The 16750-nt window shown below is 49.9% G+C and overlaps 2 protein-coding genes across 5 annotated transcripts in view; one reads left to right on the top strand and one right to left on the bottom strand.

Moving 5' to 3' along the window:
• The first annotated feature begins 355 nt into the window (after positions 1 to 355).
• TSSK3 (testis specific serine kinase 3) lies at positions 356 to 1961 on the top strand. The gene is made up of 2 exons (XM_004025376.4): positions 356 to 500; positions 1244 to 1961. Exons 1-2 carry the CDS (start codon positions 356 to 358, stop codon positions 1903 to 1905), a joined length of 807 nt encoding a protein of 268 aa, XP_004025425.2. The 3' UTR covers positions 1906 to 1961.
• Positions 1962 to 2755: 794 nt separating this feature from the next.
• BSDC1 (BSD domain containing 1) overlaps positions 2756 to 16750 on the bottom strand; it is a 29385-nt gene continuing 15390 nt past the window's right edge. For 2 of the 4 annotated variants that reach the window (XM_019014634.4, XM_019014640.3), the window contains exons 6-11: positions 16416 to 16531; positions 15907 to 15975; positions 15662 to 15740; positions 13915 to 14394; positions 6123 to 6226; positions 2756 to 4295 (exon numbers count right to left, since the gene is read on the bottom strand). In XM_019014634.4, coding sequence (XP_018870179.1) covers positions 4263 to 4295; positions 6123 to 6226; positions 13915 to 14394; positions 15662 to 15740; positions 15907 to 15975; positions 16416 to 16531 — 881 coding nt within the window. In that variant the 3' untranslated portion in view covers positions 2756 to 4262. Of the gene's footprint in view, positions 4296 to 5695; positions 6227 to 13914; positions 14395 to 15661; positions 15741 to 15906; positions 15976 to 16415; positions 16532 to 16750 lie in introns of those variants that run through there. The other 2 variants (XM_019014625.3, XM_019014630.3) reach the window with 1 other exon arrangement.

The following is a 16750-nucleotide window of genomic DNA, read 5'->3' as shown; positions in this document are numbered from 1 at the left end:
GAGCGCCCTCCCAAGCGGGACTACGACTCAGTGCCTGGCGCGGGGGCGGGCTCGGCGGTGACTTAATCCGGGCTGGGTTTGGTGGTGGTAGTGAGGGCAGGTAGGGGCACTGCCCATTTTGGCCAAGGGTCACACAGCATCTACATCACAATTGCACCGGAGCTTAAAAATGTCTGGCCCTGTCCCTCCCCACTACCCGCCGCTGTGTCCAGACAGAGAATGTTCTAACGCTGGGGGCGGCTGCGGATGAAGTCCTTGGGGAGAAAAGGAGCAGGCCAAGGGCGATGGTGGAGTAGAGCTGCCTCTCAGAGGCAGCATGAGCTGAGAGGGTGATAGGAAGGCGGCGCTAGACAGCATGGAGGACTTTCTGCTCTCCAATGGGTACCAGCTGGGCAAGACCATTGGGGAAGGGACCTACTCAAAAGTCAAAGAAGCATTTTCCAAAAAACACCAAAGAAAAGTGGCAATTAAAGTTATAGACAAGATGGGAGGGCCAGAAGGTGAGCCAGGGCCCCTTCGGAGGGAAGGAGGGAGGGCTGGCTGAGGTGGGTGGGTGCTTCCTCCTGTTCGTTAGATCATTCGATCATTCCCTGCTCCCGCTGGCCTGGAACCAAGCAAGCCCGATGGCAGCTCTGGAGTGGGTCAGTGGGGAACAGAGGGGTTCTGGGAGTCCAGGAACATTACACCCCCCCAGAATGCAAGATGAATGTGGCATGAGGTGAAGGATCCTCAGAGGCAAAACCTGAGCCAGGCTTTCCTTTCCGGCAGGGGAACAGAGACTGGCAGAGGCCACAACCAGGGCTAGTAGAGAACAGGGGCTGGTGCCAAGGCCTGTGGAGATGGGAAAAAGGAAGACAGGGCTCATGGAAAGAATGGTGGGGTCAGGGGACAGCGGTGGGAGGAGCTGGCTCACCACCCTGTGGACAAATCAGGCCTTATAATTTGTGATTCTGTGGCTTTGTCTAAAGTCCCTAAAGCACCTTGATATCCAGTCTCACAGACTGCTCACAACAGTCCACAAGGCTGGTGGGGAGTGCTTCTTTTGAATGATATACTAATGACAAAAATAATAGAAGTGAACATTCTTTGCAATGTCCAAGCAGCTAGACACATTTAAGACCATTAAGAAAGCCAAGAAATAAGACCCAGACAAGGTGGGCAGAAGTTGGAAGGCAGGAGACAGGTGTGAGGAGGTGGGCCTTTCTGATCTGCCAGCCCATCTCTCCTCCCCTTACTTCCTCAGAGTTTATCCAAAGATTCCTCCCTCGGGAGCTCCAAATCATCCGTACCCTGGACCACAAGAACATCATCCAGGTGTATGAGATGCTGGAGTCTGCCGATGGGAAAATCTGCCTGGTGATGGAGCTGGCTGAGGGAGGGGATGTCTTTGACTGCGTGCTGAATGGGGGGCCACTGCCTGAAAGCCGGGCCAAGGCCCTCTTCCGTCAGATGGTTGAGGCCATCCGCTACTGCCATGGCTGTGGTGTGGCCCACCGGGACCTCAAATGTGAGAACGCCTTGTTGCAGGGCTTCAACCTGAAGCTGACTGACTTTGGCTTTGCCAAGGTGTTGCCCAAGTCACGCTGGGAGCTGAGCCAGACCTTCTGCGGCAGTACAGCCTATGCTGCCCCCGAGGTGCTGCAGGGTATTCCCCACGATAGCAAAAAAGGTGATGTCTGGAGCATGGGTGTGGTCCTGTATGTCATGCTCTGTGCCAGCCTACCTTTTGACGACACAGACATCCCCAAGATGCTGTGGCAGCAGCAGAAGGGGGTGTCCTTCCCCACTCATCTGAGCATCTCGGCCGATTGCCAGGACCTGCTCAAGAGGCTCCTGGAACCCGATATGATCCTCCGGCCTTCAATTGAAGAAGTTAGTTGGCATGCATGGCTAGCAAGCACTTGATAAAAGCAATGGCAAGTGCTCTCCAATAAAGTAGGGGGAGAAAGCAAACCCAAAAACCCGCTTCTAAAATGGTGATATATATTTTACGCTTTAAGTTTACTTATCCTAAAACTTACCTACATCTACCCCAGCCTTACTACTACTCTTTCCTTTTAGAGATCTTCATGGAATCAAAGGGCCTCATTCAGACTTCCTTTTTTTTTTAAGAGTCTTGCTCTGTCGCCCAGGTTGGAATGCAGTGGCACGATTCCAGCTCACTGCAACTCTGCTTCTCAGGTTCAAGCGATTCTCCTGCCTCAGCCTCCCCAGTAGCTGGGACTACAGGCACCTCCCACCACGCCTGACTATTTCTGTATTTTTAGTAGAGATGGGGTTTCACCATGTTGGCCAGGCTGGTCTGGAACTCCTGACCTTAAGTGATCCACCCACCTTGGCCTCCCACAATGTTGGGATTACAGGAGTGAGCCACCGCGCCTGGCCTGACAAGTGATTTTCATACTAAAGTTAATTAAAATAGACCCAAGAATCATATACAAACGGGGAAGAGAGGAGAAAAATGACCAAGAGCAACTGAAGCCATTCTTGTTGCAACTTCCTTTCCAAAGGAAAGCAGAGGCATTGGGAGTGCAGAGATGGCCTCCCGACTCCTTGTCCCAGTGAGAGGCCTGTTGGGAGCCCTGACCCTTTCTCATCCCAAAGGCAAAGCTGAATCTGGGATGAGGACAAGGTACGTCCTCTGGACCTAGGCTATCCCCCTACCCTGTCTCTGGCTCCAAGTGGGAAGCCAGTCCTGCCCTGGCCCAGTGCGGCTGCCAAGGGGACGAAAACAGACCCCCAGACACCTTTCAGCTTCGGGTGAATCACTTTAATGCTGTTAACGGCAAGTCTGTAAAAGGTTCAGGACAAAGTTCTTTTTTCTTTTTTAATTATAAAACTAACAGCTGTTAGAATCTTTTTTTCTTTTTTTCCTTTTTTCTTTTCCCAGCTACAAAATACTCTGGGGAGATGCATTATAATTTAAAATATATAATATTGCACAACCAACCAAAAGGTTAATTAAACTAAAGAAATAATTACAAAGAGAAAAACCCCATCCCGTCAAAAAAAAAGATTCAGCATTCTCTCCATCCCACCCCCTCACTGAAGGTTTGAAGTGGAAGTGACCTCACTCACTCGGTGTCCCTGACCCACGATCCCTTTCACTCACTGGTGAGCACACCAGATTAGGTACCAGAATCACCAGAGCAGCATCGTGAAGCACCAGGCTCTCCGGAGATTCCTGCAGCCCCTCATTCCCCCAGAGGTGCAGCTTTACCAGAGTGGAGGGTGAGAGCACAAAGGCTGGGTCTGTCTTCAGGAAGAAGAGCTTTTGCAGAAGCCTGATGAGAGTTTCAAGTTCACCCCCAGGATAGCCCTTCCAGAAGCAGAAGGGCTGAGGCGGAGAAGCTAGGCTTACCAGAGTTGTAAGTACTCGGCTTTGATCACCGCTCTGTACCGCTGGTAGCTGTTTTGTGTCCTAAGCTACAGGGGAGTTGAGGTGGGTAGCTGGTTGGACAAGGTATCCTGCCAGGCAACACACAGAAGGGCCTGAAGTGGCCCCCTCCCTTCTTGGGGAGGGGAAGAAACGCAAGAGCGAACTCCTGCAGGTGGCACAGCTGGGCTAAGGACTTGGGTGCATCTGACATGAAGAAGCCCTGGGAAGGCATGGGGACAGACCAGCGTGGGCTGGAGGAAAGGAAGGAGGTCAGTCAGGGTTTGGTCTCTGGATTCTGAACCCCAAAGGAGCCTTTCCAGGAATGGAAAATGCCTGGGAGGGGGAGATTCCCAAGAGAGGCAAATTTCCCAGAGATAAGTGCCTCTTACCCACTGGGATAGGAACCAAAATGTGTTCGCTGTCCCTGTTTAGCCAAGGGTAGGTGGCATGGCCCTCCCTGCCTGCTTATGTATGGACAGAGTATGTTGTCTCAGCTTCCTCCGAGAGACTGGTGGTTTAGCTTCCGTCTATACAGGCAGAAGGGCTAGAACTATCCCTTGGGACTTCCCAGCAGGAGTCCTCAGGAACAGTGGGTGTTCAGCAGAAAAACACAGGCTCTTCTGGTGAGGAGGATAGGTTTCCTCTCCCTTGGGTCATCCTATTGTTGGCACAAGTCAGAGTTTCTGGCCGGGATTTAGAGAGCCCCTTCCCAGGCGTGAGCAGAGGCCCAAGAGGGCCAGCAGGGAGCCACCAGAATCTGTGCCCAGAGCTCTGGTTGGCAGAGGAGATTTGGGGGAACATTCTCAGTCTTCCAGGGCTGGGCTGAGACGAGCGAGGGAGGCGAGAGATGCCATGGGTGGGGGAGCTGCTCCCTCTGGCTCCCTCACTCCCAGTCCTCCCACTCTACATCTTCCAGCTGCAAATGGGAGGGGGTAATAGAAATCACAAACACATAGTTACTCCTGAGTCAGGCCCAGACCTAACCTCCCGTTGCTGAGCAGAGCCACCTCCCATCCCCTACCCTAGGCCATACTCTGAGGTCCCACTGAGAGTGAACCCCTAGTCTTAAGGAATGTGTCTGAGGGGCAGAGCTGCCCTCTGCCTAAGGGGTGGGCCTGCTGCTCTGATTACCTCAGACCTAAAGGAAACACTTCCCCCAACCAACACCAGACACCACAAGGTGATGGCTGCCTACAGGAACCAAGTCAGCCTCAGTCCTTTAAGGAGAACTTGCCTTCTGCTGAGCAGATAATGCCATGGCTCTGAGAAGCAGAGAACTCAGGAGGCCTGAGCAGATACTTGGCCCTGGACACAAAAGACCAGTGTAATCAAGGGCAAGTTACTTAGTCTTTGGGTGAATGGAGGCCACTGCCTGAGTGGCACTGTGGCCAAAAGCAGAGGTGGCAGTGGCCTACAGATGCCCACGAGGTCTTCACTAGGGGCACCAACACCCTAATTCCCAGCTCAAGTCTCCCCACGGAACCTTTTCTTGCTTCGTTCCTACTCTTGGCCTGCTGTCAGCTAAGCCCTGGTATAGCAGGTTCTAGAATGCTCAGGTGTACTGCACGTCAGGTTTTAAAGGGGGCTGCAAAGACACAAAAAGCCAGCAAGCCCCTGTGGCCTGACAGGGCACTATGGGCTTTCTCTGTTCTGGGTATAGTGAGGTAGTCACAAGTGCAAAATACTCCTGAGTAGGTAAAATACTCCCCCAAGGCCTTCAGTTTCCCATCATGAAAAAGGAGGCCCTTCACATGTCTCTCTAATCTGTCCACCTCTTTCTAACAGGCTCATGAGTTACATGATGGAAGGACTCATGTGGTTCTTATGTGACAATGGAACTAATGCTGACATGAATCAGATGTCTGGATTGCAGCCTCAGTCCTGTCACTTATTAGCTGGGAGAGCTTTGGACTGTTCCAGCCTCTCAATCTAAATGAGCCACTTTTGATTCTGAGAGGTAGTGAAGAATAACAGTACTAAGGCCTCTTTGAGCTTAATAACTGGAATGGGTTTTGTGGGGTTTATCACTAATGTCTCCTGAGTGCTGGTCACCATGTGACCTTAGGTGTGACCTAAGGTGCTGGTCACACCTTAGGGCTATTGCCCTAAGGTGTCTACATGGATCACCTCATTACAGCTTATAAGCCAGGTCTTATAATGATCAATTCCATGTTTTAGATGAGGAACCAGGGGCTCAGGTTAAGTAACTTGCCCTTGATCACACTGGTCTTTTGTCTCCAAAGCCAAGTATATACTCAGGCCTCATACCTGAGGACCACAACTCAGAAGGTCAGGCAGGGTTTGATGTCTGTTTCCTTTTTCTTTTCTTTTTTTTTTTTTTTTTCAAAAATAGAAATGGGGTCTCACTATATTGGCCAGGCTGGTCTTGAACTCCTCGCCTCAAGCAATCCTCCCACCTTGGCCTCCCAAAGTGTTGGGATTACAGGTGTGAGCCACCACGCTCAGCATGACATCTGTTTTCTTAAGCAGTTTCTCAGGCAATTTTGATACAGAGCTAAGGTCAAGAACTCTCCCCTCTATCCACCCTGGAACTGAGGGAAAGTGCAGCCTGCTGATGACCACTGCTGTGGGTCTGAGCAGGAAGCTCCAGCTCCTTTCCCACCACCTGTCACCTCAGACAGGAGCAGGGACCCTCCTGAGGGGACAGCTGGGCTGGCTGGGGAGAGCTCTCACACCCAGGACCATTAGGCTCGCTTCCCTCTGACCCACCAGGCCCACTCACCTCCCCAGAGGCATCCACTTTGGAAAGTGCCATCTGCACCTCCTCTTCAGTCATGTCCAAGTCAAAGTCTTTCTCCCAGTCCTCACTGATGTCCGTGCTTGAGCCTGGAACCATGAGCCACAGTGTGAAAAGCAGGAGGAGGCAGGGAAGGGGCACCTGAAGAGGGTGTAGCTGGGGAGATAGCATGCTTCAAAAGGGTCTCACAAATACACAAGTCTTTACATTTTGTGTTCACTCTGGCGCAGCAATCCTACTTTGTTTTTTTTTTTTTGTTTTCTTAGATGGAGTCTTGCTGTCACCCAGGCTGGAGTGCAGTGGTGTGATCCTGGCCCACTGCAACCTCTGCTTCCCAGGTTCAAGCGATTCTCCTGCCTCAGCCTCCCAAGTAGCTGGGACTACAGGTGCACGCCCCCCACACCTGGCTAATTTTTGTATTTTTAGTAGAGACGGGGTTTCACCACGTTGGCCAGGCTGGTTTCAAACTCCTGACCTCAATGATCTGGCCACCTCGGCCTCCCAAGGTGCTGGGATTACAGGTGTGAGCCATCGCACCTGGCCCCCACTTTTAAGAATCTATTCTAAGGAAAAATCTTGGATTCAGTCAGAATTTAGCAAAGAGTGTTCACTGCAGTGCTGTCACAGTGATGGAAACCTAGAAACAATCTGAAAGCCCACTGACAGGGAATTAGACAAGTAAACAGTGAGTTACATGGTGGAACACTGTAGGCTGTTAGAGGTTAGGCTGGAGAAGAACTTCACATCCATGCCAAACAGCCTTAAACTATTACCTCGGAAAAGGCAGGTTACTAAAGAGTGGAGAAGCACTTTGGCCCAGAGGCTCCAAGAGAGTCACAGAAATCTTCCAGAGGAAATCAACAGTGAACTGAGACCTTGTCTCTAGAAAAAAATTTAAAAATTAGCCAGGCATGGTAGTACACACCTAAGGAGTCCCAGCTACTCAGGAGGCTGAGGTGTGGTGATCACTTGAGCCCAGGAGTTCAAGGCTGCAGTGAGCTATGATCATGCCACTGCAGTCCAGCCTGTTGACAGTGCAAAACCCTGTCTCTAAAGAAAACAAAAATCTCCCCTCGAACCCCCAAACAGTAGACCTCTTCCTCCTCACTCCATTCTGCCCACACTAATCTTGTTCCTCCAGAAACATACCAGGCGCATTCCCAACTTAGGGCTTTTGCATGGGCTGTTCCCTGCACCTGGAACTTGTCTCCTCAGATATCTACAAGACCAACTTTTCACCTCCTTCATGCCATTGCTCAAATCGTACCTTCTAGATGTGGCCTACACTGACCATCCTAGTTTAAAGAGCAACCCATCATCACCCTCACTCTGCTCTAGTTGTTTTTTTTCTGAGACAGAGTCTCGCTCTGTCACCCAGGCTGGAGTGCAGTGGCACAATCTCAGCTCCCTGCAACCTCCGCCTCCTGGGTTCAAGAGATTCTCTTGCCTCAGCCTCCTGAGTAGCTGGGATTACAGGCACCTGCCACCACATTCAGCTGATTTTTGTATTTTTACTTATTTATTTATTTTTTTGAGACGGAGTCTCGCTCTGTTGCCCAGGCTGGAGTGCAGTGGCGCAATCCTGGCTCACTGCAACCTCTGCCTCGCAGGTTCAAGTGATTCTCCTGCCTCAGCCTCCTGAGTAGCTGAGATTACAGGGGCATGCCACCATGCCCGGCTAATTTTTGTATTTTTAGTAGAAACGGGGTTTCACCATGTTGGCCAGGTTAGTCTCAAACTCCTGACCTTAGGTGATCCGCCTGCTTTGACCTCCCAAAGTACTGGGATTATAGGCGTGAGCCACCGCGCCTGGCTCTGGATTGTTCTTTTTCCCATTGTAGTGATCACTTTCTAACATATTACATAATCAGACTTAATATGTTTATTGTATATTAATAGAGGAGTTAGAATATAAGCCCTGTGAGTGCCGGGATCTTTTGTTTTGTTCTCTTATGTATTTCAAGTTTTTAGAACACATAGTTGGCACTCAATAGTCACAGACCCTTTCTGTAAACCAGGGGTTGGCAAACTATGGCCCAGGGATCAAATCTAGCCATGTCGCCGGGCGTGGTGGCTCACGCTTGTAATCCCAGCACTTTGGGAGGCCGAGACAGGCGGATCACGAGGTCAGAAGATCGAGACCATCCTGGCTAATGTGGTGAAACCCCATCTCTACTAAAAATACAAAAAATTAGCTGGGGGTGGTGGCGAGCGCCTGTTAGTCCCAGCTACTCGGGAGGCTGAGGCAGAAGAATCGCTTGAACCCGGGAGGCAGAGCTTGCAGTGAGCCAAGATCCCGCCATTGCACTCCAGCCTGGGTGATAGAGCGAGACTCCGTCTCAAAAAAAAAAAAAAAAAAAAAAAAAATTGTAGCCATGTCACATCATTTGTTTACATACTGTCTATGGCTGCTTTCATGCTGCAAGAGCGGAGATGAGTAATTTCGACTGCATGGCCCAAAAAGCCTAAAATATTTATGGTCTGGTCCTATACAGAAAAAGCTTACCACCCTCTGCTCTAGATGATTCTGATGCCTGTCTGTACTATTTGATGATCATTGCTCTAAACATTCATATTTGGCTATGACTTCTTACAGATAATATTAAAAAGATATATATAAAAGTTATTACTAAGTAAACTACACAAATAGTTCCTTTCAATAAAGCATGTAGAGTATGATTCCAGCTTTAAAATGTGCCCATAGATGCATGCACACATGCAGAAGAGATGAGCAAGATATCCAAATACACTAGCAAAGTTATCTCTAGGTGATGTGTTCATGAGGTGATTTTCCTTAATTTTTTTCCTAAAATGAACACATACTACTTTGTAATTTTTTTTTTTTTTTTATTTGAGATGGAGTCTCACTCTCGCCCAGGTTGGAGTGCAGTGGCACAATCTCGGCTCACTGCAAGCTCTGCCTCCTGGGTTCACACCATTCTCCTGCCTCAGCCACCCGAGTAGCTGGCACTACAGGCGCCCGCCACCACGCCCGGCTAATTTTTTATATTTTTAGTAGAGATGGGGTTTCACCATGTTAGCCAGGATGGTCTCGATCTCCTGACCTCGTGATCTGCCCGCCTCGGCTTCCCAAAGTGCTGAGATTACAAGCGTGAGCCACCGCACCCAGCCTGTAGTCTTTTTTTTTAAGTACCTTTAAAAAGAGTGGGTCCCTGATCCTCCAACGGCATGACCAGTAAACATCTCCGTTTCTTCTTCTCCGACCTACTCCTCACCAGATGCCTCCGCGCTGAGACCTACCCCTCAGCCCTGCTCCCACATTCCTTCTATGGTATCCTGCATCATCCTCTCTTCTAGCCAGAGCATGGTCTCTGCGGCCAGGCAGACCTGGGTTGAATACCTACTCCTTTACTGTGTAGTCTTGGGCAAATTATTGTTGGCTTCAGTCTATTTATAAAATATGGATAAAAGCAACCTCTGCAAAGAACCACTGGAGAAGCATATTAAAATACAGACTCCTACCCTGCCCACCCCCAGTCCCAACTAAGACTCAGCAGGTCTAGCTGGTGGCTGGGAAGGCTGCATTATAAGCAGGTACCTGTGTGATTCTGTGTAGACCTGGCCCTGCCGTTTGAGAAACAATGGTGTTAGAATTAGAGGTATGAATGTAAAGTGCCTATTACATATATACACATGGCTATGTAATGAATGGTGCTGCCTTTCTTCTAAGGGCCTTGTCTCAGAGTTATGTCATTCTGTACACGGTACCTCAGGAAGTCAGGGCAGCCAAGACCCAGTTCTTCTGACTCTGCACCTACATCCCTCTGTGCCTTCAGGACACTTAGGTGACATTCATCTGGCTGTCACCACAGGCTTCCTGTGGGTTAGCCAGACTCTTCGCTGCTTCCTCACTTCAGGGCTTTGGTTGTGGCCATGACAGCTTTCCCTAACCTCAGGTTGCCCTCTAGGGACTTGAAACTGTCTCTTCAGGCTTAAATGCTATGGCAGACCCTTTCAGGGGTAGAGAACAGAGTATCCACTAACATTTCTGGAATATTCCACATCTAGCTCTTGGGTGGGTATTAACAGTCCCAGTATACGGATGAGGAAATGAAGGCTTCAGGTGGCGCAGGGAGCTGTGAAGCTGGGCTCTCTCTGCCATCTGCCTCCTTCCACCGTCCTACCCTGTCACACAAGGAGAGCACTAAGATCTCCATTACAATGTGCATGTGGCAGAGAGGTGGCCTATGCTACAATTTAAGACTTCAGGATGGAGTTCTACTGGTTTGGTTTTGAAAATGGAAGTTTTCAGGTGATTGCTAACTTTGTAGTGCTGTCACTCACAGCTCATTTTATTCTGTTTAATCGGCTCTCTGCTTCCCCAGTTAAGAAATAGAGGCAAAACTGCTCTTAGGTCACACAGTCATGAAGTGAGGTCTTAACCTCCAGGCTCCTTCCAGGCCACAGGCCTGCCCCAATTTCTCCTCCCCTCCTCTGCAGAAAGAAGTCCAGTCTCTCAGAACAGACGAATGCTGTGACAAAACGTAGGTGGAAAGCAGCTCTGCGATGACAGGGATCACCCTGGGAACCAGTAAAACCCTTTGGCTGGGGGTACCCCAAGAGACTCTGCTATACCCAGAGACCAAGCCTTATGTCACCCTAGGACGTGGGCCCAACAGGAAAAAGGAGTCACTTTGTCTCCAAGCCCCCATTCTTCCTTTTATTTCTTCTACTCTGTTCCCACTGTTCCAGCCTAGTCCAAGACTCTGGCTTCCTCCCACCTGACTACAGTTGTTTCTTGTGAGTCTTCTATAGCACATCCTCAGCCTCTCCTTTCACAGGCCCTGAGGGCAGCAGAGGCAGCATAGCAGAGTGGTTAAGAGTTTATGTTTACCTCTCCTGTAATTTCAATTCCATCCAGTCTCCAACCACTACTGATTTTTTCTGATCACCCTTTGTAGCCCAATTCCAAATGAAACCTATAATTTGTAACCCTCCAACTGTTTCACTATCCCTCATTCTCTCCCGTACTCAGCTCAGATTCCATGAGGCATCATTCTTATCACTTCTTGCATATACTTTCTTTTCTGAGACAGGGTCTCAGCTCTGTCACCCAGGCTGGAGGGCAGTGCAGCAATCTCAACTCACTGCAGCCTCAACCTCCCCACTCAGGTGATCCTCCCACCTCAGCCTCCCGAGTAGCTGGGACTACAGGCACGTGCCACCACATCTGGCTAATTTTTTGTATTTTCTGTAGAGATGGGGTTTCATCACAATGCCAGGGCTGGTCTTAAACTCCTGGGCTCAAGCGATCCACCTGCCTCAGCCTCCCTTAAGTACTGCAATTATAGGTGTGAGTCACTGTGCCCAGCAGACTTTCTTCTTTTCATCAACTGATTTTACCTGGCTAAACTTGAACCTAATTAGATCCAACTCCCCATCTTCTCTGTTCCTACACCTGAGCAACTGAATGTGGCTGAACAAAAATACAACATGTTGATGGTCTCACTTAAAACCTACAATCACAACCTCAGTGGGCCCTGGGACCATCCACCCAGCAACCCTATTACACCTGTCAGGCCCACCACCTACTCCTCCCTCTTCTACAGGACTATTTCACACTGAAATATTTACTGGGTGGGTCACTGATCTCAGGTTCCTACCACTAGAAATATGAGAAAAAGTACACAGATCTCACAGGGCTTTTGTAAGGATTGAGTAATATGCATATTACTGTGCATATGCATCTGTGCTTAGCACAGATCTAGACACACAGAAAGTGCTCAGAGAATGTTACCTCTATTATCATTTCCCCAAAGCAGGGCTCTACTTAATTCTGCTCTGACTGAGGATCTATCATGAAACAATTATCCCGTTTATGGAGGAGCAAACAAAGGCTTAGAGAAGATTAGTAATCTTTCTGAAGTCACATGACTTATGGACAAAGTTGGGATTTGAACCCAGAACTGTCTGAACTCCAGAACCCACAGCCTTAGCATCCATGCTCTGCTGCTTTATGGCCCCAAGGCCAACCTTCTGAATCCAGCTTAAGGTTTTAAATTCTGAAGTTCTATTTCTGAGTCAACCCACTCACCCTTCTTGTACCTCCTTCTCCTGGGAGAGAATACAGAAGAGTGGGTTTAGGTCACTGCCCCTTAAACATGCCCCATGCCCTTTGCTAGCTGGTCTTTGTAGGCCTCCTCAGCTTAGACTACCACTCCCCTGCACCTGCCCCAAACTCACCAACTCTCCTATACGAGGCTTGTCTCCTCAGTGAAGCACCGCAGATGTCCAGAGATTCCTTCTTTCTCTGAACTCCTCCAGTACCAGACGGGCCCACCCTGCTTTATGCTTCCTCACAAAGGCTGCGGCTTCTGCCCCTCTCCCACTCAGTGTCTCATGAAGAACAGGTAGGAGCTCAGGCCGGGCACGGTGGCTCACGCCTGTAATCACAGCACTTTGGGAGGCCGAGGCAGGCAGATCACAAGGTCAGGAGATCGAGACCATCCTGGCTAACACAGTGAAACCCCATCTCTACTAAAAATACAAAAAATTAGCCGGGCGTGATAGCATGCGCCTGTAGTCCCAGCTACTCAGGAGGCTGAGGCAGGAGAATGGCGCGAACCTGGGAGGCGGAGGTTGCAGTGAGCCGAGATTGTGCCACTGCACTCCAGCCTAGGCGACAGTGAGACTCCACCTCAAAAAAAAACAATAAAAACCAGGTAGGAGCCCAATGGATGACCTCATTGATCAGAGTCAGAAGGGAGACACTGGGTTGGAGACTGGAAACTCTATGGTTTCCATCAGGGGAACAGGTTAGGGGTGGAGTGGGGTCCATTTCCCATCCACTGTGGCAAACCAGTCCCTTACTACACCAGCAGGCCAGGCCTTACCTGCTGGGCAAGCTTTGTGGCTGTGGCTGGTGCTGAGTGTTAGCAAAGACAGGAGGATGTGTGTGTGAAGTGTACAGGTGGTGGGGGGACTGGAGGGGGGGTTCTTAGTGATAATCAGCCATCCCTGAAGTGGTATTTTGGATGTGGCAAAAAGGCTGACTGACATCAAGGCTATCCTTGTCCTTTAATTCCTGCAGTTACAGAGGTTGCTCTTTGACATAAACTCAGAGTCTCCAGTCTAAAATTCCATTATACAGATAAGAAACTGAAGCTCCATTACTCAAGCTGGGTCGCTGTAAATTCATGGGTGTTCATTATTTCTTCTTTAAACTGTAGGTATGAGTTTTGTTTATATATTTCATAATAACGAAGGCTTGGGGAAGCTGAATGACTTTCCTAAGGTTACACAGGAAGAAGACCCTTAACATCAATGTCACTGGGATTCCCAAGCCAGGGTAAGGTTAAATTGTCCAAAAAGATAGAAATTGGCACAGTGTGCTAGTTAAGGGCATGGGCTTGGAGTCAGACAGCCCTGGGTCTGAATCTGGGCCTCCTGGCCATGTGAACTTGGGCAAGTTACCTAATATTTTTCGGCCTCACTTTTTTTCATTTGTAAAATGAGGACAATAATACTGAGAAATTAGGTGCCATATAACATATTTAGCATGGGATCTGGCATCAAACTTGTTTTGTTGACTCTTAAGATGCCAACAATTGAAGATGCATTCTTATTTCAGAGATGATGTGCAACTTAGAATTAATGAAATATGTTAGCAAATAGTCAATATATAGCAGCTGTCATCATTATCAGAAACGAAAAAAAATCTGCTCATAGTATCCTAACAAGGGACAAGGAGACAAATCTGCCTCAGGAGGCGGCCCTGACCCCACACAACCCTCTGGGCTTGGACCTCCAGACCTACCTTTCTTTCCATTGTTGGAGGGTGTAGACTTCCCACTGTCCGAGTTCAGCTCAAACACCCGTAAGTCTGTGGGCGCCTCCTCCCTCAGAGTCTCTACTCTGGCTGGAGGCCTGGGCTCTGGGCCGCCGGTGTGGCCAGCAGGCGTTAGGGGCTTGGAGTGAATAGGGGGTGGGGGTCCAGTCTCACCCACATCCACAGCCAGGCCCTGTTCCTCCAAAGATGCCTCTAGCAGCTTTTGGGACAGGTCCTTGGGTAGCACTCGTGCCTCAGGTGCAGTGGCCGGGTTGGCGATCTGTGTCACGAGGGAGACGCTCTCACTGCTCTCTGATGGAGTCACCTCTGCTGGGGGCTCAACTGAAGTCACCAGATTCTCTTCACAGGGGCTCTGGTGGCCAGGTTCTCCTTCAGGGAATGTAGAAATTTTGGCCACAGGAACCTTTGCCTCTTTTGGAGATATGGGTGAAATGCCCATGAGCTCCTCTGTAGAGAGAGAAAGGGAGGGGCAAGAGGGAAATGTAACCTGGCCAGCCATAAGACAACCTTGGAGCTCTCAAGTTCCTGCCAAAGTGTACTCTGATCAAGACTCAAGCCGGGCATGGTGGCTCACACCTGTAATCCCAGCACTTTGGGAGGATGAGGCCAGTGGATCACCTGAGGTCAGGAGTTTTTGAGACCAGCCTGGCCAACACGGAGAAACCCCATCTCTACTAAAAATACAAAAAATATTAGCTGGGTGTGGTGGCACGTGCCTGTAATCCCAGCTACTTGGGAGGCTGAGGCAGGAGAATGGTGTGAATCCGGGAGGCGGTGGTTGCAGTGGGCGGAGATTGCGCCACTGCACTCCAGCCTGGGCGACAGAGCCAGACTCCGTCTCAAAAAAAAAAAAAAAAAAAAAAAAAAGAGACTCTGCCTCAAAACGAAAAAAAAAAGACTCAATAGTGTCATTCAGCTCACCCCTTCGCCATCACAACGCTTCTACAGACACTCCCTGCTAGTCAAAGTCCTGTTTAGCCCTGGGGCCTAATGCCTGGTGGGCTTCCAGCAATGCAGTCCAAGGGGCTGTTATGGATTAGAAAGCCAAGGCTCAGAAGTGAGTCAGTTTTGGGTTCAGGTTGGGCTCTGCTACATCCTAGGTGTATGATTGGGCAAGCCACCTAACTTTTAACTTACTCTTAACTTACTTTTATCCTTAAGAGGGGTAATGGGGTTGTGGTAAGGACTCTGTGTAGAGCTCTTAGGGCAGCCTGGACATATGGTGTAAACAAGAAATGCATTAATATTATATCATCCAGAAGGCTTCAACATGCTGTTCTAAGCTGAACTACAGGTAGAAGATGCTCAGCTCCCTCCCTAACTCAGTGGTTCCCAAACCAGCCTGGGCATTAATATTACCAGGGAGCTTGTTTAAAATACATGTCTGGCCGCATCTTTACAGTCTTCTTTAGAAGGTGGGGAAAGGAATCTGGATTTTCAAGAAGCTCCCCAGTGACTAAGCGGCAGCTGGTTCATGGGCTGGCGGGGGAATCTACACCAACTGACACATGTGATTTCTGTAGCTAAATTGGAATTCCACTAGCCTTGTTCAATATCCCCTTGTTAGCTCCGCCTATCCTCACACATACAATGTGCTTGTTCCCTACTCTTCCCTGATGGGCACCAAGTCTCTCCAGGCTTCACAGAGCATGGCCCAGCCCAGAATGTCCGGCACAGATGTGTCACTTGCCCCTCACCTCTCAACGCCTCTTACCTTCCTCCTCCTCCCAGCCAGGCTCTTCAGAGATGCTCTGTTCCGCCCGCTGCTTCAGGGCGTCCCTCCGGGCCTGCTCCTGAATGTGGGGGAGCAGATGGCCACAGGCAGTCAGGGCACCCTCTTCCTAGACCCTGGTCCTGATCCCACAACTCTTGGCACCCTGTATCCCTTTCTTCTCTCAATAAATCCAGCCTGCTTCCCCCAGGGTTGAGTGGGGACCTCCCCACGCTAGACCAGCATACCTGCTCTAACTGATGGACTTTATAGAAATACCGATGCCAGAATTCTGAATGGGAAACAGCTGCTGGAACCTGGAGGGAGGGGAAAATGGAGGTTAGACTTTGGGAGTGTTTGTGTGGGGTCTGTGTCCCCAGCCTTATCAGTCTATTCCCAGCCAGTCTGGATTTCAGACCCAGTAAGTGGCTTAGCAGTGATAGTCAGAGCACTTCCACCCCCACCAAAGTTTCAGCCAGACCCACCTTCCTAGTGCGGGTTGGCCAAGGAGGGAGAAAAGAACTCCCATCAGGCTTTGCTGACCCTTCCATTTCTCACCATTCTCTGATTGCCAGAAGCCTGGCAAACCAGCTTCTCCCATGTGGGGTCTTGGCTCAGGACACGGCTGGTCTGGCTCTATGGAGCCTCCCAGTGCTCTCTGGGCCAGATGACTCTGCAGTGACTCTGAACATGTCCCTCCCACCTCCCAACACCTCAAGCCTGGAGCTGGCTGAGGCCCTGCAGGCTGGGCCCTCACCATCTTGGTGTAGAGGGCCCGGATGGAGGGGCTGCCTACAAGGAGCTCTGAGATCTCCCCCTTCTTCTCCTCCAAGCAGAACTGGGAAAGCCAGGCATCAAACAATTCCAGGGGCCCTGCAGAGGGACAGATGCTGATGGTCAGTTGCCTTGGTCTGGGAAAAGAACACTGGGCTTACAGAACATATCTAAGGCTGGACATGGAAAATGAAGAAAGCTTGTGTATTCAAAGCCACTTAGCCAAGGGTAGGGGGTCAGGCAGGGTGAAGGGGCGGGTGCCGCACCTGATTGATCTCCAGAAGGGGCTGCAGTCTCCATTTCCTCATATCCCTGCTG

This window comes from Gorilla gorilla, chromosome 1 (assembly GCF_029281585.2).
Source record: "Gorilla gorilla gorilla isolate KB3781 chromosome 1, NHGRI_mGorGor1-v2.1_pri, whole genome shotgun sequence".
NCBI lineage: Eukaryota > Metazoa > Chordata > Mammalia > Primates > Hominidae > Gorilla > Gorilla gorilla.
Note: the sequence above shows the minus strand (reverse complement) of the source record. Positions and strands in the feature narration are given on the sequence as shown.